The sequence below is a fragment of the Lepisosteus platostomus genome, chromosome 5 (genome assembly GCF_059453375.1).
Source record: "Lepisosteus platostomus isolate fLepPlt1 chromosome 5, fLepPlt1.hap1, whole genome shotgun sequence".
In the NCBI taxonomy this organism is placed as follows: domain Eukaryota; kingdom Metazoa; phylum Chordata; class Actinopteri; order Semionotiformes; family Lepisosteidae; genus Lepisosteus; species Lepisosteus platostomus.
This window is the reverse complement of record NC_142615.1, coordinates 19,403,695-19,426,804: the sequence shown is the minus strand read 5'-3', so window position 1 is coordinate 19,426,804 and position 23,110 is coordinate 19,403,695. Positions and strand designations below refer to the sequence as shown.

Here is a 23,110-nt window from a genome sequence, read left to right as displayed (position 1 = left end):
GTTTCATTGGTCTGGACCTGTAGTGCCGTTTAAGTGAAAGTGAAGAAAGTATTTAATTTCTTCTCTCACACTGCAGAATCGCTGAGTGTAAAACAAGAGGGAGCTGTACTGGCAGGTTAATCTGGTGTGATGTATTATTTTGTCAAACAACAAACAATTTCCAAATGAAGAAAACAACACAAGTGAAATGTCACTATGTTATTTATGCTTGTAAAAAGATACAGTTTGTCACATTTGATTGTGATTTCTTTATTAGATATTTTAGTTAAAAGCAGTAATTATCGCATTTGTCAGTACAGGAACAGAAGAAAGGTCTATCACCAATTGTCACCAATTTTCAATTACCATTTCAATGTATTGTGTTTCTATTCTATCTCATTTTTTCCTATTTTAATCTATTTCCATTAATCACACACCAGAGGGTTTAAGAATTTATCAGCACAGTAAACATAAGAATGTACCTACAGAACTCAACCCCTGATGTAGTACAAGAGCAGATGCCGTGATTTCCTGTGCAAATAGACACACACCCACAGCTTCAAAATACAGCATGAAGTTCCTTAGCCAAACTCTGAATCACTTTTCACAAACAGCAAAACAAATGTCAGAATAAAGTTTAAAGATAAAACCAATTTCAGGTTAAAATAAAACACAATAGTTGCAGAAATCTGCAGTTATTCATTAACTGTTCAGTGTCTAAATGTCTGTTGAGTGAGAGCTTTCTGTGACATTCTAGTACTGAAATAATTTTACTGAAAGACAGTTCTCTTTTTGTTACCATATCTTACCCAGAGAGCTTCTCATCTGTTCATTAATAACCAGATTTGTTACAGATGAGCATGATGATATGATATGAGGACCTGTAAGACTGACTTGAACAGTAGCTGAGCTCCTGAAAGAATCGATCCATAATCCCACTGAATCAGGTTGAACATCAGTCTCCCTGAATACCTAAATATTTACACGAAGTGTAAATGAAGCATGAAGTCATGCTTATTGGCACCCCCCTTTAACTTCGTAAAGCCAGTCCTGTAACCCTATCTGTAGATGGTTCTGTACTTGAGCTTCAATCAAAATTGAAAAACCTTGGGGTGATATGCGATTCTGGCTTAACATTCGACCCACATGTGCAGCATACTGTCAAAACATATTTTTTTCACCTTAGAAATATCGCAAGACTATGCCCTATGCTATCATTAACTGTGGCTGAAAAGCTGATCAACACATTTGTATTCTCTCGAATTGACTACTGTAATGCTCTACTCGCTGGGGTATCTAAATCTACACTGAACAAACTCCAGTATGTCCAAAATTCAGCAGCCAGAATCCTGACCAGATCTAGTGCAAGTGTTCACATTACTCCTATCTTGGAGTCCTTGCACTGGCTTCCGGTCAAATTCCATGCAGACTTTAAAATCCTCATGCTCACCTATATGGCTCAGCTTGGCACCTCGGTACCTGTTTGAACTATTATCGCACTACTCCCCACCTCGCAATCTTCGCTCTGCTAATTCTGCTCTCCTTACTGTCTCCCAAGCCCGTCTACATTCTATGGGTGACAGGGCCTTCTCCTGCTATGCCCCCAAGCTCTGGAACTCTCTCCCCATGGATATCAGTGTCACCTTCTCTAAACTCCTTCAGATCCAGACTCAAAACCCTCTTCTTCAGAAAAGCCTTTACTGAACTGGTTTCATTCTTCACCCCTCTGCTCTTCTTAGTACCACCATCCAAAGTCTCCTCTGTGTATTGTCATTGTGTTTTATCTTGTGTATTCTTCTTATTTATTGTTGTTGTCATCCTGTAAAGCGCTTTGAGAAGCCACCTTTAATGTCACTACATAAAATAAGGTTTATTATTATTATTATTATTATTACACTGATGTTGGTTTACTGCTCATCTGTCAGAGCTGCCTCCTTTGTGCTTCTGTCCCAGTCTTCAGGGATTTTACCCAAATCAGTGAATTTAATCCAAATTCCCACTCGATCTTGATCCTAAAAGTACAGATGAACCATTTCCAGTAGAACTGTTTGATATCGGACTTATATTTTCACTTCATTTTACTCAGTTATCAGTTTATACAAAAGACAGTTTTTAATCACCAAGAAACAATTTATAGTTACTTCAGTTCCTTCAGTGCAGAGCTCTTTCCAATTGTTTTCCACTCACTGGGAATTTCACCATGACCTACAAATTTATACTTTAATTTCTCCTCCAGCTGTGACCTGAAAGTACAGATGAACCATTTCCAGTAGGACTGCTCGCTGTTATCTGGGGTGATGCGCCACCTGCTGTAAGGTTCACCTGCTTCTCTGTAGGTCTTATAGGGAACAGTTTTAGTAGATTCCCAAGTAGGATAGAAACTCTTGTCACTGCTGACTGAGGTGGTACAAATATCAACATAAAATATATCTGTCCCATGGATATGCCAGCCAGCCAGAGCAGAAGGACGATGAAACTGGACACTGTGATCAGAGTTATGACCAGGGATCGTGTTTGTGCAGATGGCTTTACAGAAGGGACACTGTTCCCAACAGCCACTGAGCGCCTCACACAGAATCTCATCAGGTCTGCGTCTGAAAATCTTTAAGTCAAGGTCAGGTTTGCTGCTGCTTTCTTTCTGAAGACTTTTCAGTAGCTCATCAAGTGATCTGGCCATCATTTCTCTGAGGAACTGCAGGTCTGTGATGTCTTCCTTTTCAATGTTTCTGAAGTCCTGTCTGGGGAGCACCATGTGATCACTGAGTGCTGCACAGAACTCATCCAGCCACAAGGTGGCGCCACCATGTCTGTCTTTCACTGCTGCAGTGACAGTAGTGTTCACTGTTAAAACCTGCTGTACTAGGTCACTCAGATTGGTTTTAAACATCCTTCTCAGTTGATCACTGTTGTCTCTACAGTATCTCTCAACATGCTCCCTTATAAACTTCTCAAAATAACCCTTTGGATGGTTAATATATTCCATATAGGAGTCAAAGTTCGGCTGCTCAGCGAGGTGTCTCAGAATGTGGTTTTCCAGGTTGGATCTGTTACCACTGAAAGCAGGGTAGTTAGATTTCATTTTATCTGGGATCTGGATACAGGTCTTATCACATGCTGCCTGCTGGATCGCAGTTTTGAGGCATCTGCACAGAAAATCTACAAAGAATGTGACAGATGAGGCTCCTTTACAGAAGCTCTTAAAACAGTCGAGGTACTGATCCCTCTTACTCTGGAGGTAAGTCAGAGGATTGTTGGCTTTCCTGAAGGCTGTGTGCATTTTCTTAAATTGTTCTACTGCTGTGGTGCACAGATAGACAGACAGTTCAAACTCGTACTCCTTTGTGAATATATTTTGCTCTGTAGACTTTTCATAATCAGTTATTTTAATCTTTATCAGCCCCAGGATTTCATGGATGAAGTTGTCATTAAAATCCACTTTCTCTTCTTCTCTCCTGTCAATGTATTTATTAACAGCTCTCTGTATTTCCTGAATGAGTTCATTCCCATGATATTCCCACTGTGGGTCTTGAAAAGTAACCGTATTCCATGCAGATCTTGCCCAGCTTTGTTTGATGTGTTTTTTCCTATTGAACTGGAACAACTCCTCTCTGTTCACAATTTTGTTGAGGACATCTCCCTGGTTCTTGAATTTCTCCAGCAGAATGTTTTGCACTGTGGCTCTGATGTCCAGCTGTTCCTCAGGGGGCAGCTCTGAGGACACTCTGGTCACCCAGCTCTTCCAGAGTCTGTCAAACTGCTCCTCCACTTTCTTATCACTGAGCTTCTGCTCCTTCAGTCTGGACGCCAGGTCTTTGCTCATTTTAATCAGTTCTGCTTCGTATTCTGATTTCTTCCTGTCTAGCTCCGATCTGCATTTCTTCAGTCTGATCAGTTCATTGCTCTGCTTTCTGGTTTCTTCAATGAGCTCATTCCTCAGGCTCTCAAACCTTTTATCAACATTCACCTTCCACTTAATCAAGATCTCCTGGTATTTTTCTTCTTTAAAATACTTCTCTATTTCAGCTGTCAGAGTTCTGTAGATCTCATGAAATTCTCTCCTCAGATCTGACAATGTCACAGCCTGAACTATATTATTGATGATTTGGTTGCTCAGTCTGTTCTGTACCTCTAAGGCTCGTTTCCTCATCTTCCATGACCACTCTCCGTACCTGTCCTCCAGTTTACTGTAAACCATCATTTCTAGGGTGTTTCTGAAGCTGAAGACAAAGTTCTCTCCCAGCAGGGCGTTCCAGAGATCTTTGATCCGTAATTTAAACTCTGACAGTGAGGGAAACTTCACTCCCGGCTGCCACTGAGCGACACTGAGGAGCTTCATCTTCAGCTCCTGGACGTTCTGGCTGTAGGAGGGGTTGGGAGGAGCCATCGGAGGGTCTCCTTCCAGAAGGTTTTTGAAGTAGAAAACCTGTGAGTCCACATCAAACTGGATAATGTCACTGAAGCCGGTAACTTCACAGCCTTCCTCTTTGGCAGCAATGCGGGACATTTCATCCAGTTTCTCCTGGAGGCGCCTCCTTCCCTCCATATTCTTGCTGTTTGCTGAAGATTCTGCCACATTCTGATGCACAAAAACACAACTTGGTTTGATCTGAACAGACTTCATTCTCAGAAATGCCTGGACGCAGATTTGGAGAATATCCTGCATTTCAGAGGGATTTTCTCCCATGATGTTGATCACAGTCATGTCACCAATCCCGATAATAAACGTTGCTAATTCATTGTCATGACTCAGTGTGGTTTTATTACTGAGCTCTGGTGACCGAAGCCCCTCTGTGTCCACCACCAGGACAAAGTCATACTGCAGCTGAGCTCTGACATCCTCACTCACTCGCACTAACTGCATGAACACTCCCCTGGTGCACCTTCCTGCACTCACTGTGAACTGCAGCCCGAACATCGTGTTCAGCAGAGTGGACTTTCCCGAGCTCTGGACTCCAAGAACAGAGAGGACAAACACCTTTCTGTCTCCAATTTTTTCCTTGAGTTTGTCTAGGACAGCCTCAATCCACAGGAGGGGCACATGGGCAGCATCTCCGTCCATCAGCTCCAGAGGATGTCCTGACATCAGCATCTCGGCTCCGACAGCGGGAAAGACACTGACAAACTGTCTGTACTCTTCTAGACCCTCTCCTTCTGATTGAACAGCCTCATGAAGCTGAGTGGTTTCTCTCATGAGGTGTTGAAGTCCGAGAGTAGCAGCAGTGATCTCTTCAGATATGGTGCTCAGGTCTTTCTGCAGTTTCATCTCCTGCTCCTTGTCCTTGCTCTTCTCTTTCTGCCTCAGTGTTTTCCATGTGGAGTGGAATTTCTTCTGAAGTTCACTCAGTGTGTCTGCAGTCAGTTCATCTAGATACATCCCCAGCCAGTGCAGCATGAACAGTTTAATGTCTTGTGGATCTGCAGAAGCTAAACACTCCAGGAAAGATCTCATGAAGTCATGGAGAGGGAAAGCTCTCTTTAGCTGCTCACGGCGGAGGGCTCTTTTCTCAGCCCTGATATTGCTCACCTGCTGTTCAATACTTGTGTTCACTCTGCTGTTCAGACGATACTGTTCTTTGTCCTTCAGGCACCACTTGTGCCACAGCTTGCCCTGCAGAGGCAGCAGCTTCTCCTTGAGGTTTAATAACTCATCTTCTCTCAGGAGGCTCATCAGAAGTTCAGCCTTTTCCTTCCCTTCTCTACAGGCTTCACTGTCTTCATCCACCCTGAACTGCTGCTGTCTCGCAGCCTGTAAGTATGTCTGCAGGCTGGAGCTCTTGTTCACAGTGGAGATGCAGTGTTTGACGTGTAATACTATCTCATCAGTCAGATCAGCTTCGTTCCTGTTCTTGGCAGCCAGTCTCACCTTGGTTGGATTGTTTCCTTGTGGGACTTTACTCAGGCCAGCAAACAGACAGATTAGGGGAACAGGAGAGTTGAAAAGAGCCTCAGCTGTCTTCTTCACTTCTTCCCCCAGTGGAGTCTCTGTGATCAGAACTACATTGACAACGCTGACCTCCTGGAGAAACTGCAGCTGTTCTGGGTGTTTGCTGGCATCACCGTGAAGGTTCAGGAGAGCCACACAGCTGTCGAACACGTCGTCCTTCCTGCCTCCTGGGCAGTACCAGGCGATCTCCACCACCCCGTCCATGAGCAGGCAGTGTGGGGAGCTGCCCCTGCAGTGCCGGTGGAAAAACACACTGTGTCTCTTGGGGCTGACGACGCTGTTCAGGATCTGGGATTTGGAGAGGGAGGATGATCCCAGCCTGATGAAGGACACCGTTGGCACTGGAGCATTGAACATGTCCCTGCAGTTGTGTTTCACAGAGCTGCCTCTCTCAGATGGCTCCCTACAGCACCATGATTTCTTGATCTGCCTCAGGGCCCACAGAGGGAACTCCAGTGCCCCAGTCCAGGGGCTGGGCACCAGCAGGGGTAAGGCGAACTGACAGGTGGACAGCTTGGTGTAGAGGTACTGCCTCAGGAAGTCATCAGAGTAGTGGAACACAGCCATGTGGACGTCCATGGGGTGAATGTGAGTCTTGTGTTTCTTTTCCTTCTCAACATCTTCCTCGCCAATACTGAAGAAGCCAAAACTGCTTTTTTCAGGACCACTAGAACACTGCACTGTGGTGGCACTGTTTTCCTTACAGTCAGTATCCGGAACTCTAAGAACAAAAAAACGGACACTGTAGTCCAGCATCATGAGCTTGTACAGGTAGTGGAAACAGAGCTGGCTCTCCTCTCTGGGACTGTTCACACTTTGTGAGGCACTATCTATGACAAGAATATCTTTTTTTTGCTGTTTAAGGCATAGGCACTTTAGACCCAGTTTCTGAAGCAAATTCATAAAATCTTCTCGTTCCTCGCTGTTTGTCAAGTGTGTCAACTGCAGTTCAAGGCGTTTCCAGTCCTGATATACATTTGCACATGTGATTGCTGAGGAGACTTCAGGGATCATTTTCCCCTTTAGCTGTGATTTTATCAACTGTAGTCGCCTCTCCTTATCCTTTGAGGTGACTGACTGTTTGTTTTTTGATGCAGTCAGAGCTGTGAGCACTAAGAGGGCCTGAGCTCTTGTAGGATGTTGCCCTTTCAGTAAGCAGTATTTGTCATAAGCCTTCTGGAGCTCATTCTCTAAAAAGTCAATGTCTTTCCAGCCCAGAGGGTGACTGAAACTGTTGTTCTTCAAGCTGTATCCTACAGATGTGATGACCGAAAGTACCAGCAGCTCTGCTTCTCCCTCATTGTTCTGTGTTAAAGTCTGTCGCAGGGAGTTCAGGGAGAAGGCAATAGTGCATGTGGCTTTGATCTTGGCCTCACGCACAGTTACAGAGTCACTGAGTGCTAATGTAGAATCTGCTAGTTCTTTAGTTCTCCTCAGGATTTCTGTCAGTTCAGAGAACTCAGAAACAGAGACAACTTTGAATATTTCCTCCTCAGCCTGGTAGGCCCACTCCATGATTTTGGCTCTGTTTGGGACGTTTTTCACTGTGTACAGGTGAGGCTCCATGAGAGAGCGCATCATCGTTTGCAGGTTTATTGCTTCCTCATGTTTGTGCTTTTTAACAACTTCCAGTAAAACATCTTGCAGGACCCTGTTAGAGAGACAGGTCTGAAACCAGATTCTGTGGGACCCTGTTGTTTCTCTCAGTTTACTCTTGAACTGCAGCAGCTCAGTCAGAACCTGTTCACTGTTGGACACAGTCCAGTTCTTCACTGTCTGAATCAGCTCCTCAGCCTCTCTCTGTGCCGAGAGCTCCCTCTCTCCTGACATCAGGTCTGCGTCCTGCCCTGTGATCCTTCTGTAGGCCTCCAGCAGGCTGCTGCTCAGTCTGAAAGGGTCTGTGAAGTCTTGAGTGTGAGCAGACAGGATGATGTCCCACACAGGAATCAGCCTGGTTCCTCTGTCTATCACCTGCCAGGTCCTGTTGCTGCTGACCAGAGCACACTTCCACTGCAGGTGATTGTGAGTTTCAGCAGGACCCCCACTTTTAGAGACAGAGAGCTTCACTCCGCTCATCTGGGTTTCACTGTAGTTCCCAGTAAAGTGTCCTTTCAGCTCTGATGCAGACTTGCTCACTCCAGCTGAACAAGATGTGGTTAATGCACAGTATCCATGACCAACATAGATATTTAGAGCTTCAGATGTCAGGCTGTTCATCCCTGTGAGATCATTGCTGCTGAAACCCTCACCAGAGGCCTTCCACCAGAACACCCCACCAAAGTGAACAGGACCCTGGTTAGCATGGGTGCCAAATCTCTTAAAAAAACTATCCATTCTGTTTATTAACATAGGGAACATGTTATCTTCTTCACTCTTTAACAGCGCCATTTCTATATCTCGGAGGTCTCTCATGGCAGCACCTGACAACTTCAGTCTATTCTTCTCAAAAAAGCTGGACGCCAGTGGTACATAGTTGTACTTTGTTTTCCATATGCATGGGTGTGCAGATGGGGGTTTCTCCTTGTCTGTAGAGTGTGAGAGACCTACTGTGTTTGCAGCAGAGAAGGCCTTGAATTCACCTGTTACTAAAGTGCTGAAAGAGTAGCCCAGATTTTCCATGACCTTCTGGAAAAGGGCCTGTGATTTATAGGATGAAAACTCCTCCTGCTCATAAAGGGAGCTGTGCTGGGGTCTGTGCAGTGAGAAGCCCTCAGGAACCTCAATGAGCTGCTCTCTCTTCTCCAGCATGTTCTTCAGAACCCCAGTGCAGTAGATTCCCTGCAGAGACAGGCCTTCAGACGCATGACTTAACACCTCCTCATCAGAAAGGTTTCCAGGAGGAGAGGTGGATGAGTCTTCCATGAAACTGAGCTGTTGGTGCAGATTCTTTACCAGCTCTTTGAGAGATTGTCCAGCCGGTACCCAGCACTCCTTAGGGATGTCAAGAGCTGAACGAATCTTATCTTTCAACGATTTCACCTGGGTGGGGTTTTCTTTATTTTTCTCCAACAGTTTCTGAAGCTGTGTTAGGTCCCGTCTCACCTGCTGTGTTCTCCTTCTAAAGGACTTCTGTGGGTTTACCTAGTTTATTAAGACAGAAGAAAAAAAGTAAATCATTTAGCAAACAGAATGGGTTTCTGGGCGATAATTAAAAATCTAACACGCTAAGAAATTTTCCATCCTGGTTACATTCTAAAAAAGTCCATGTAAAGTATATAAGGAAATAATATACAAAACTGGGTTTTTTCAATAGAAATACATTAAAACATGGATGTTGAGACTTAACATTCAGGATGACTTGACACAGAAATTGTATATACATATTGTATACTACATATTGTAACAAGTACGTAAATTACAGTAGAGAGAAACAAACTTGTTTAGCTTGAAAGTGATTAGGGAAGGATGTTGGGACAATAAGCTGTGTTATTACCATAAACAAAACATTTCAGCAACGAGGTTTAGATGTTGCTGTCTAGTATGTTTGACAAATCAATCACTTATCCTCTAAAAATAAATTCATTGTTTTGAATAATACATTATTGAAATCATTTAAAATAAAAATGATTAATTTAATTGCTATTTTTTAAATTAGATTTTTCCATTCATGGTGAATTTACAAAAAAAAATTACACATTTTTTAAGCATAAATTTAAATGTTATTACAAACCAGAATGCTCAAACTAATGGTGTCTAGAGCAAAAATGAAAGAGAAAAAAAATTGTTTGTGTAAGCATTCAGATCTGTGGATTCAATATTTAGTGAAAGTACCTTAGGCATATCTCTACTAAACTTGCACAGAGTGCCCATTATTTGTGGCAGATTTGTTCAAACTATCAAATTGTTTTGAGATCACTCAAGGACAGTAATGGTCAAGTCTCAAAGACTTTCATTTCTGATTAATGCTTGACGTCACTATGCTCACAAAGAGACCAAAGGTCATTGAAATGTACAACGATGTAGCTGCAGATGGATTTTTTGGATTCTCACAGGGAAATCACAGAATTGGCTGCAGCTGGAAACTCCCCCCATTTGTAAGCAGTTCCTGAAGCAAGTTAAGGTTGTCCACAAACTCTCAAGGTTCTATAAAGTAGTGAGCATGGTGGGATAACATTGATAGCAGCCTAGGTCATTTACTGGGTTAGGATGTTGGTAAGTAAGAAGACAGTTAATGAGTGAACCTGGTCAACCGGAATAGACTGATTATTACCACTGCTAGATAAGGTCATGGTTCATGTGGAAACCCCCTTGCCATGCTACTCAAATAAAAAGAGGGCTCTTCCACAAATGACCACTCTGTGATATGTGAGGGTTTCGTTCCTCAAGTCTTTATGTGACTCAAAATTTTTTTTAGTTTTTACTAAATTTACAATTTATAAATCTCACGTAAGCTGGAAGTGACCCTTCTCTAGTGTGAATACATACTGTATAGAAAATCACCATTATAAAATTGTTCCTCCCTTATTGTTCCCAGCTGTGCTTGCAAGTGAGGAAGGAAAGACATGAGAGTATAACTGCTGGTTCTCCTGGGTTTATTGTTCTTTAATGGTGAACAGCAGAGAGAGGATGTAGCAAAAGCTAACATTCCATGATAGGGATAAAAAATAAACTTCCACTCTTTATATAGTTTATATCATTTTTAAAACCCTATAATTTACCACCAAATTGAGCATTCGAAATTCAAACTTGTTTACCTTATTTATTAGATTTATATATAACTGCATATGACCCTACACTGTACTGTCACTGTTAAACACAAAGTAAAATACACATTAAATTCTATAAATAAATATGGCACATTATGGTCATTGAATGGCTTGAATACTTATGCAATCATGAGTTTTTTTTTCTTGCATATTGTCTTTTTACTTCTTGCTTTACTTTTGATTTTTACTTTGAATGTGTGGACTGAATTGCATAAGTTAGAAACATGAATTGCTACTTCAAAGTGTAACTACTGCAAGATTTAAAGCAACAAGAGTGAAAACTCAAGGGTTTGAATGCTTTTGCAAAGTACCATACTTTTTGTATTTACAATAAAATGCTTTTTTGGGATAATTAGTTTAGATAAGTTATATATTATTTACAATGGTATTAAAGAACAGCCACAGGAAGTATAGATACAGTGCCTTCAGAAATTAACCCCCCATTAATTATTTCTCATTCTGCTGTGTTGGAAAGTCAAATTAAAGCATATTTAAATGGGATTTCATTTTAACATTATAGAGAATTACTTCTTAAAATGAAATAAAGTATTTAGATGTCTTCAGAATTATATTGAAAATAAAAGTATTCACCCCCTTTGTTTTAACAACCTAAATTGGGTGAGGTATTCAATTATCTTGAGAGATCACATTAAATACGTTAACAAGGTACACGTGTGTTCATTTCGAATCCACCTGTGTTCAATTGCTTGATAAATTGCACAATAAATATCACTGACTGTGAGGTCTCACACCTAAAAGAGCCGATCAGGGGTGAGTTTCCTGAAAACGATGAATCTTAGAGACTAACGAGCAACTTTCCGCTGTACAGATGCAGCCATTCAAAACAAGCGGGCGATACCACATTATTTTGCGGTGCGCTTGACGCAGTTTACCTCAAGTTACCGTATTAATACCATAAATTCTCGCATAGTGCTTCATGATACCACGTGGTACCGCAAATAAAATAATAGTATTCAGAATTTCCGCAAGGTGGAGCTAATAAAGCTCAACCTCTCATGTTTGAGCTGTCGCCATCAAAGTCTTTACCGAAATTACTACTAATAGTATTAATAATGAATGACCTTGGACAAGCTGTAAACTCAAAGTATTGCCCTGGTCCACATTCTTTTTTCATTGATCGTCTTTGTAAAAGTAACACCCCAGCATCATGCAAAGTACAGAAATTTTTGAGAATCTCCGATTCACCATGCCTTTCACATGCTCATAAAAGATATTGATTTTGGAAAATATATATTACTGTATGCAAACTGTACTATATACAGTATGTATATGTATATTTAATGTCTTTACTGTGCCCGTTTTAGTATTGAATATTTATATGGAATTTTACCACTAAAGGGAAATCTTAGTAGCTGAGCATAAAAAGAATGGGAGCATACTGTAACACGTGTGAAGGCCATAAACGATATTAATTTTGGAACATAAACATATAGTATATGGCTGGTTTCGGTACTTTAAAGAAAAAATACACACCAGTATTCCATTTCTCCCTAAACATTTTAAGTATCGAAGTCTTTAACTAACATGTGAAATAACATGTGTATAAAAAGTGGTAGTTATAAGCTTTTCTGCGAATACGCTCGATACCAGAGTCAACAAGGATACTTTTAGAATTTGATTAATAGGGAATATAATATGGAATCGCGTATCTAAAGAAATTAATAACGATATAATTATATTCATGTACTGCAACAGAGTAGTACACGCTGTACAATGTCTGTTGATTCTGTATGTGTAGGGCATGTTTCACAACTCCTCATGTGACCTTGCTGGTGGTACTGTGGTCTATGTTCCCAACTTGTAAACCTGAGGTTGTGTTCAAATCCAGCTAGTGATTCTTATAACAAACATTTCTTTGAAAAAATAGAATAGCAATATTATGGACAATAAATTTACAATAAATATCGAAAAGCACATATTAAATTTTGGAAATAGTTTTAATATGTTAATAGTTCCCTGGTTCTGCACCCCTGGGTGTTTCTCTCTCTCTCGCTCAATCACTCGCTCGCCCTCCCCCCTCTCTCAATTCAATTCAATTCAAGGTGCTTTATTAGCAGGGCTCGTCGTGTGTCTCTCTCTGGTCGGGGCGCGGGAGAGCTCGCTGGCAGGTGGTGACGGAGAAGAAAATAAAGCCAGCTTTTAACTCCGCAAGTCTTAGTTTTTGGGTCCGTCCTATCCGAACCCAAAATCGTTACACTATTATTCTGTCCATCGAAAACCTGTTTATATGTGACCTTTCAGAACACCTATCTGTTTTCTTCCTGGCACAATTTATGAGCACTCTGTGATTAAATTAATTCTCGTTACATTATCATTCTCACTGTGCATAACAAGGAAGATTAATAAACATAAGGTTGTCTAATGACAATCTATTGTTTATCTCATGGCTAAATAGTCAAGTCTAGCCAAAAGAGAAAACATCGACTTTAAACTACAGCGAAAGTATTAATGGTTTTTAATTACCATACTTTATGGTACATGACTTTGCTAAAACGTATTTACACTTGTAAAAAAAACATTCCAATGTTAATGCGACATGGAAGATTATGTGGTGTATTGGTCGTTAGTGAAAATATTTAATCATTTAATCTCTTTACTGTGCACATTTTAATCCACTTAGTATTGAATATTTATATGGAATTTTACCACTAAAGGGAAATTTTAGTAGCTAAGCATAAAACGCAGAGGAGCATAACGAAGGTCATAAAGTTCATAAACGATATTAATTTAGGAACATAAACATATTATGTAAACTGTATGTTGCTGTTATTGGTATTTTAAAGAAAAAATACACACCAATACTCCATTTCTCCCTAAACATTTTAAGCACCAAAGTCTTACATGTGGTTTTCATCACTCTCTGCGGGAGTGCTGGCTGTGACGAATTAAACCAGTTTCACAGGTATTTTCAAAGTAGAAGGGGTCGAGTCTTCAGCAGGAGGGGGGAACAATCAGCCCAGCCGTGTGGAAAGCTATAGAACCATAAACAGACAATACACACTAGCCGAATATTTGACCAAGATATCCAGACACAGCTGTATGAGCTCCACCAGTAAAACTCAAAGTATTACGCTGGTCCACACTATTTGCAACCATCATTTTAAATGAAAAGACTTTATTTTTTCACCGACAAAAAGTAACACCCACCACAGCATTTCGTTGATCTAACTAACAAGGATGGGACATGGGACAAAAACTGTTCAATCCCTAGTTCGTCTGGCATTTTTTTTACTATAACAAAAAATAAAAATTCCCTTGCTTTTAAAAGAGCGTTTCATAATTTCTAACAACGAAAATTATTAAACTGCGACATTATCATTCAACGAAAGCTCAAAATATCACAAGGATCCTCAAGAGATCAACAAAGACAACAGAAAAAGATATGTGTATAAGATACTGTCCATGGGAATCCAAACTTTTTTATCTACGCTAAGAAGTAGACTTTAAAATTTCTTCATTACACAGTGAAGTCAAAATTCCGGGATGTGCCTATATTAGTACACTGGGCAAACTTTCCGAGGTCAAATTCTTCCAGCACGGGTGTACCTTTAAAGTGGAGACGACGGCACAGACATTTTTTGGCATGCATAAAAAACAGCAATTCTGTCAGTGAGCCCTAAATGAATTAATAGCAAACATGGTTTCATGGAGGGCTTCTCAGATAGTTGGGCCTTCAGGTAGATTGTCAGGTGAAAGGATTTGTAAATATATTTTGTTAAAGCAAGTCAGTTTTTCCACAACACATAAAATACATCTTTCCAAGAAAGTTTAGCCTTTGTCACTAATGAAACCACTAAATAAAGACATAAATATAGAAATCTTAAGATTTTTTTATTCAATGTTGGTAGCAGGATGAACTGTCAGGTTGAGCTAAGTGTATATTTTGTTGCAGAGTTGCTTCAAGATGTTAACAGTGAAAAAAGGTATTTAGAAATGAGTTATTTCCAGAAGAAAATTTTCAGAATAATCGGTGCCATTAACCGCTCCAGGCAGCAGAACTGAGCACCGTGCCTCCTCCCTCTCTCGGTGCTGCACCGGGTCTAAATATCTAAACATATGTATCTATATAGCAGGAAGTCTCACTATATTCCACTTTTTTCTAAACACGGAAAAACAGATTCACAACGCGACGCTGTGTCACTGTGTAAAAAAAAACGGTTTGAACACCCTATATTATAGCAAAGAGCTGCTGAGCTACTGTAAGAATAGGAGTTCCAGCTGTCAAAGGGGAAAGTGCCCGCGGTCTTTTAATTAGTATTAATATAAGTATTTAGTGGTATTAAATAAATAGAGCTTTTTAGTATAGATTACACTTTTCTAAAATGTATTTAAAAATAAAATTGATTACAATCTAATCTTTCCACGTTTGATCCAAAAATCCCAAGAAAAATAGATCTAAATAGGGAGAAAGCTATGCTGAAAGTTTATTAAGATACTTAAAAGACAAAATAAAAATTTAAAGATCGTTTGCACAGCCTAAGAGGGGGGGTCTACTCTCAGTGACAGCTGACAATCCTCCATACACTCAAGTGAAAAATTAATAATGCCAATGTAAATGTCATATTTACAATTTGTTGATAATAGAAATGTTAAGTTCTCTAAAGCTTTGTGATATCTTTACCCAGGCAGCAAAAGATCAGCTACACTGGGAAGATGCAGAAGATATGATTAATAACCTTTTAAATCTGAAGGGGGATGTAAAGGGATCCCCCCACAAACACACACAATAGAAGCAGGAAGCAGAAGCAGGGACAGTTGTCAGAAGGAAAGAAGGTGACTATTCATTGTTATTAAAAATGGCTTAAATTCGATCATGTTGTGATATTTAGAAATATAAAAAGTCAATTAATTGTTCATAATATTGTTATTCTATTTTTTCAAAGAAATGTTTGTTAAAAAGAAAGTTACAGTACCAACTGGATTTGAACATACAACCTGTGAGTTACTAATCCAGCACATAGACCACCAGGCTACCAGGAAGGTCACATGAGTGTAGGTGAAACAGCCCTACACATACAGAATCAACAGACATTGTACAGCATGTATTACTGTGTTGCAGTACACAAATATAATTTTATTGTTATTAATTTCTTTAGATACGCGATTCCATATTATATTAGCAGAAAAGCTTAAAACTACCACTTTTTATACGTGCTATTTCACATGTTAGTTAAAGACTTCGATGCTTAAAATGTTTAGGGAGAAATGGAATACTGGTGTGTATTTTTTCTTTAAAGTACCGAGACCAGCCATATACTGTATGTTTTTGTTCCAAAATGAATATCGTTTATGGCCTTCACACGCGTTACAGTATGCTACTATTCTTTTAATGCTCAGCTACTAAGATTTCCCTTCAGTGGTAAAATTCCATATAAATATTCAATACTAAAACGGGCACAGTAAAGACATTTAAATCTTTCTACGACCGACCAACACACCACGAGTGCCCCTGACGGTCAACCAATCACGTACCGCGGTATTTCACATCATGATACGCGAGGACGTAGCCAATTACCCGCGGTACGTGTCTGTGCTGCACACTTTGAATGGCTGTATCTGTACGTACGGTTTTGGGAAACGCAAGAAAAAGTAGTTTCCAAAAACCCTACTTTTTCGTGCGTGTCCAAAAAACCTGCTTAATCGGTCATGTAGCGGCGAGGCTTATTAATAAGGTAGAATTAAGTGTTTCGGAGCTTTCCCAAATGAGGCCCCATTTCTCTGTTCATCTCTGTGGTGCAGCCACAGAGAAACTATTCATGCAGGCTGATTTAGGGTTTCCTAGGACAGCTCCCAAAGGGGGATGCACTTAGCTAAGCCTGGCTATCATGATCAATGGTCATCCATTGGCGCCTATCTGTCTAGGGAGTGCCAGATGGACATCTGGACTGCATTCCTAAGTGTCAGGAGTAAGTGACTCATATCTCACCTTGATCAACCAATCAGGGACTGGTAGGGCCGAGTAACCCACGTGGGACACTGATGCCCATGGAACTTTCAGCCAATCAACGAGCTGAAGTTCCTCCAGGTAAAAACAGGCAACACAGAGATTCAGAGAGATTCAGGAGAATTCTGTGGACTTTTCTAAAGGGAATTCAAAGGAGAATTCCAGGGCAGGACGGCCCAGGGGCAGAAGGCTCCCAAGGGCAGGACATTCTCGCAGCGTGCCTCCTGACCATCCTGAGACTCAGCCCGGACAACCACGGAACGGCCAATGGGTCCAAGTGCCAGAACGAACCGGTCCTCTTCCTGACTTGCTGGGACCCACAGTCATCTTTTCTCCTGTGCGCAAACTTTGCTTGTTAAAGCCAACACTAACTAGCCGGTCAGTGAGCATCAGCAGCGCACCGTCGCAAGCCGCACAGCAAAGCCTGGCTCTGAGCCAGAGAGCGCGGATTGGACAGCAACAGCCTGCGACTGTTTCTTTGTGCCCGCAGGAGATCTGAATCCCCAGAGATTGGATGAGTATTCAACTTCACTGCATTACTGCTCGAGAATTCAATTGTTATCCCAACCAGTTGATATCAATTTAATTCCTAAGAGTTATGTACTTGTTTTGAGTATCTAATGTAGAAGTTATAACCAAGTTCATTTACGAAACGGTCTTAATGAATGATATACTGAACGTATGTCCTCTTGATATATGTAACTCTTTGTAACTGACTGAATATATACCTTTTGTATTCTGATAACCCTCTCGATAAGATCTGTTAGTTTTACATGCATTCTATGTATTAATAAGTGTATCCTTGTGTATTAGTACCTGTGTGTGTGCGTTGTTTGAGTTATATCGCATGGTTGGATTCTAAAGCCATCAAAAGAATCAACTTTGTAATTTACTGCTACAATTAATAATTGTCCCAGTAAATGCCCAAACCCTACAGAACTGGTGCCTTCAGAGAGCCACTACATTACATTTTGGCTAAGGCAACGTTACAGTCATTTTACGAGCGAGTATAAAGTACTTTGTTAACCCTGCTCCTGAAGTCGCTTAGCAAAAAGCATCACAAGTCAATTGAAAAACAATTGATTGACAATACTTTCATTATATGGTTTCTGTTTTGGTCCGTCAGTGGGATGAAATAAAGTTGTGAAAAGGAATATGAAGTAAACATGACAACATTATTTAACAACCATTTAAGCGAAAGAGTATAGAGAGACACAAAATGGGACACTTATTGTTTCTAAGAGAAAATAAAATAAATGACTGACATGCCGTAAAACAAAACCAAGATGGACTGCGTGGACAGGGTATGCGTTCTGCATGACGTCTTTGATTTATTTTTTTGGCGCACTGCTATTGTTAAGAATCACTGAGAAAGGCCAACATTAAGTCACACCTAGAGTTTGCTAGAAGCCATGTGACAAAACTTGAGACTTTTTGGAAATTTTGAAAGTTTTGTGGTCTAGTGATACTAAAGTTTTGCTCTTTGGCCTGAAAGCAAAGCGCTATGTTTGGCGCAAACCAAATACAGCCCAACACCCAGGTAACACCATCCCTACCCTCAAGCATGGAGGTGGCAGCATCATGCTCTGGGGTTGCTATTCAGCAGGAGGAACTGGAAGGCTTGTTGACATCAAGGGCAACATGGATGGAGCCAAAAACAGGCAAATCCTTGAGGAGAATCTGTTCCAGTTAGCCAGAGATCTGCATTTAGGGCAGGGACTCATTTTCAGCATGACAATGACACAGAGCACACAACACAAACTATCAAGGAATTGCTGGAAAAAAGAAGGTTAGTATTCTGGAATGGCCCAGCTAGAGCCTAGACTTGAATCCAATTGAAAGTCTATGGTATGACCCGAAAACTGCTGTCCACTGACGTTCTCCATCTAATTTGGTGGAGTTGGAGCAAATTTGCATTGAATAATGGGCAAAAACTCCACAATCTAAATGTGCAAAGCTCATACAGACATACCCAAGAAGACTCTCGGATGTAATTGCTGCTAAAGGACTATGTACAGAGTATTGACTCGGGGCGTGAATACTTTTTAAAATGAGAAATGTAAGTCTTTCATTCTGGAGAAACGAATATCCTTGAATCCTTTATCCGTGAATAAAAAATATTTTTTGACTCAAATGTGTTGAAGGTATTGTGTTATTGAAGGGAGAGAAAAGTATTTCAATGTGGTAAAATTTGGAAGTGTAACAGGAACAAAATGTGAAAAAATTTAAGGGGGTGAATACTTTCTGAACGCACTGTATGCAAGTATATATATATTGCTATTAGTATATAGCAATTAGTATAAATATGTACTCACCTCTGATGGCTCTGTTCTAGTTTCTGTTTTAAGTGGCACTTTGGCATCTTCTCTCTCTGGTAATTCCTCACGTTCTGCTGTCTTTGGTGATCTCTCTGGAACCTCTGTCTCTGATGATTCCTGAAGTTCTTCTCCCTCTGGTGATCCCTTGGGTAAAAACTGCAAGGAAAGGGAATTTAAAAGTTTCTAAGACACTGACATGAAACCACTCTGCCACATAGCAATTAAGTCTGATGCCCCCCCCCCAACTCCAGAGACAATATGTCATAAAATTGGCGAAGAAAGCAGGAAATTCAAGTTCCATTTGGAAAGGTTCAGTTTTTTAAGGAAATTGGACACATCAGTGCCTTGCACACTCTATAGATATATAAATATATTATTCTGCATGTGTTATGTATACTGTATATTTCAAGAGGGAGCTGAGTCAGCCTGCATAGGCTGCAAAGGTAAAGGTTTATTCACACCTGAAGAAAGCTCCATAGCTGAAACATTGTGGGTTTTTTTTCTTCTCTTTTCAACATGGAATAAACCTTTACTTGTTCCTTTGCATATTATGGATGGTGCAGTGCCTAAGGCTCTGCGCCTGTGACTGGAAGGTTGCCGGTTTGTATGCTGTGGCTGGCAGAGGAATCCTACTCTGTTGGGCCCCTGAGCAAGGCCCTTAACCCCAACTGCCCCAGGGGCGTTGTATAAATGGCTGACCCTGTGCTGACCCCCAGCTTCTCCCCTTGTCTGTGTGTCTCATGGAGAGAAAGTTGGGGTATATGAAAAGACAAATTCCTAATACAAGAAATTGTAAATGGACAATACAGTGATCTTATCTTATCTCTTATATATATAGAGGTTTATTGTATATACCGTATACACACACAGCACGTATAGGTGTTACCTTTTGGCTTCGTTCATTATTTTCTCCTGCTGGCTCATTCGCAATGTTCCGCTCTCAGCCTGTACAACAACAAGTCACTTTAAATGTACTGTAGCAATCACAGAACACTGAAGACATTGCAGAATTACATAAGCCAGTGGTTCTCAAACTTTTTTGACCAAGTACCACCCCTGATCAAACCAAAGCATCCAAGTACCACCTACAAAACATCTTCTCATAGGAACCCCAGAAAATCTCAATGGCCGACATGAGCGCACATTTATGCACACACTCACATACACATAATAAATAATTTAACCCTAGGGGGTTCATGTAGGCCCCCACCGTCAGGGACTTGAACCCGGGCCTCCAGCATCACTCAAAAGGGACCCAGCCTCTTGAGCCAAAGGGAAATCTCCCATCAGCCTGATGGCTGCAGTCCCTGCTATTCACAGGGAAGGGCGGTGACATCATCACTCTGGTAAGCCAGCTCTTACAAGCAATGGAGGCCATATGCATTACACTCTCCCCCACTTAACTCACCATCCTTGGCAAAGGGCTATCCCACCCCACTGCTAACACCAATGTAACACTACAGGGTTCACATGGGCGCCCTCACCACAGCAGGTCAGCCCCCCACCATCAGGGACTCAAACCCAAGCCTCTGGTGTTACTCAACAGGGACCTAGCCTCTTGAGCCAAAGGGAAATCTCCCATCAGCCCAGAGGCTGTGTATGCGTTACAATATTATTATAATAATAAACTTTATTTGATATAGCGCCTTTAAAGATGGCTTCTCAAAGCGCTTTACAGAAAAAAACAGGAACAACAACAAATAAAAATAAACAATAAAAAGCACCATTTCAGTGAGAGGGGTGAGCCCGTTTAGAGTAAAGCAGATGTGAAGTCATTTTTCGTGCCTTGACACAATTCACAACAGAGTCTAACAGATTTTAAATCGTCAGGCATTTTCTTGACGGCAAAGGTCTTGCAGTGGATGTTGCACTTCATATCTAAAGCAACCTCTTGCTGTGTGGGCTTGTCATCGCTCTAGTACCGTGTGTACAAACTCAGATGCATTTTATCCAGTCAATGCCATTCTCTTCGATAAATTAATTCAGAAGCTGAAAAATTAGCTCTCCTGTAGTTCCTGTTGGTAGCGGCTTACAGAACAGAAAGTCCTCATGGGACATGCCCTCAAACTCGTATCTAACGTAAACAAGCAAATTGGCCAAATCGACTTACAGACTCATCTAATTGCAGTGAAAAGCGTCTGCTCATCTTAATGCGCTCTATCAGCGTACTTTTTATATCATCCGCCATTTCAATAATTCTATGAGTGACTGTGTCTTTCAGAGGGGGAAGCAGGTCGAGCTGTTTAGCAGCTTTTTCTCCACACATAATACGCGTCAGCTCTTTTGCCAACGGTAAATAATGTTCTTCAAAAATAGTGTGGGCCTTACCTGCTTTAGCAATCCGCAAGCTTGCATTTTTCCCCATTTCCGTTTCAGGAGTCTGTTTCAGAAGTTAAAAGAAGTTTTTATTTCATGCGCATGGGAGCAAAACACATTGATGCTCAGGTATTTTTCTCAAATTAACCTAGAACAGTTCTTAAATATTTTTCTGTTACCTATCACACTTTCCTGTGATCACAAGATTACCAGCATTCCTAGCACGCATTTCTATTCATTCCTGTGTTTACAACATTGGCATTGTTCCAAAATCACACACATTCTCCTACCTCCCTATTTGCTGGAGATAAGCTTTTTTAAATACAATTGGTCACTTGCGTTCCTAGCACGCATTCCTATAGAATGGTATAGAATTACATTGTAGCTCTGTGTCCACTCAAGTATTCGCGCACGCTGTATCGTGGTACGTGGGCTGCATATTCGACATGTATTAAAATAGAAAATATGAAAACCCATCCCGATTTTTCAGTGCACACAACAAAGTTCCAGGGTCATATGGCGTACCAGCTGGCGGCGCTCTGCGTACCACTCCTGGTACGCATACCACAGTTTGAGAACCACTGACATAAGCAAAATTGAGTGTGACACAAGATGGCAGTCTTGCACTGTTAGAGTTCTGTCAGAAATAAGGAACGATGGAAATCAATGTGCATCACCACCTGGATGATGGATGATGCGCCAGTCCATTCTGTGGTGCGCGGTATAACCGGTAGAAATATGATATGGATTTGGCTATAGTGCATATACACCGATAGAGAATGGATATTGGTGTTTACATAGATTGCGACACCACTGTCATCGAAAAATGGGGTTTGGAAATTTTCACCATTGACCGCTCATAGTTTAAAATTCTGCTGTATTTTAGCTCCAGTTATATAATTCAATATCTTGCTGATATTTGGAAATCTGATCTGTTCAGAATTATTGATCTTGGGTGATTCAGACGTCCGGTTTATGATGCAACTGGGATCATTGCGGCCAATAAAGACATGCTTCCCTTTTCCGAGAAAACAAACGCACATGTTCGGTATGCCCGTCTGCAAACACAAATAGGTAGAGAAGTGGAGAAAGGCAGCGCTAGCGAGACAGGAACAAGCGATGAAATTGTGTTGTGTTCAAAAGAAGGGTCATCGGCTGGTTGGAAATGGTTTGGATTTAAAAAGTCACCATGAGCAGAAAACAGCACTGCATCCTCTTTTTCAAATTTTTACACTAAGCAGCTGTTTGAATACTTGAGGTGTTATTACTTTAATGCTTGAATATTTCTTATTTATTTTATTATTAATTTATATATTCATTTTATTTTGTTTTAAGTATGACTTAAGTTTATAAGAATTTTATTTGAAGTATAACATTTACTTATTTCGTTGATTTTCATAAGTTTATTGTTTCTGTTCTGCACAATAAAAATGTTCTTAAAATGTTCGACCTCTACTTAAGTTCAATGTGAAATTTCAAGTGTGACAGTGGCGCACTCTACTCCGCAGCATGTAGGAATGTGCCCCTACAGCAGCTGTGCCTCATCAAGCTACATAAGAACCTCACGAGATCGCAGACAGGGGTTTAAGCTCTGAACCAGCCTTCTAACTGAACAGCTAGTGAATTACTGTTCTCCTTTATTGGAAGGACATTTTTATATAGCGACAAAAACCTGTTTTTCGATACGACACCAGCACACCATTTGCTTCCTGGCTAAAGAAAAGAAGCCGGTGCTCAGGCAGTCCACCTTAACCTACACTATTACAAAAGGAACAACACAGTAGCTACTGTACCAACAAGTTAATAATAACCTAATAGTTAACTCCAGGCAATAAAAACATACAATCCAAGTCTTTTAAAATATGTTCTATTGAAATTATGA

General features: G+C 40.8%; 1 protein-coding gene across 1 annotated transcript; it reads right to left on the bottom strand.

Moving 5' to 3' along the window:
- Nucleotides 1-233: 233 nt before the first annotated feature.
- LOC148664541 (interferon-induced very large GTPase 1-like) lies at nucleotides 234-20,047 on the bottom strand. Its single transcript, XM_088630913.1, has 4 exons — nucleotides 20,023-20,047; nucleotides 19,799-19,851; nucleotides 18,910-19,068; nucleotides 234-9,004 (listed from the first exon to the last, which is right to left on the bottom strand). Exons 1-4 carry the CDS (start codon nucleotides 20,045-20,047, stop codon nucleotides 2,117-2,119), a joined length of 7,125 nt encoding a protein of 2,374 aa, XP_088487039.1. The 3' UTR covers nucleotides 234-2,116.
- Between the last annotated feature and the right edge of the window lie 3,063 nt (nucleotides 20,048-23,110).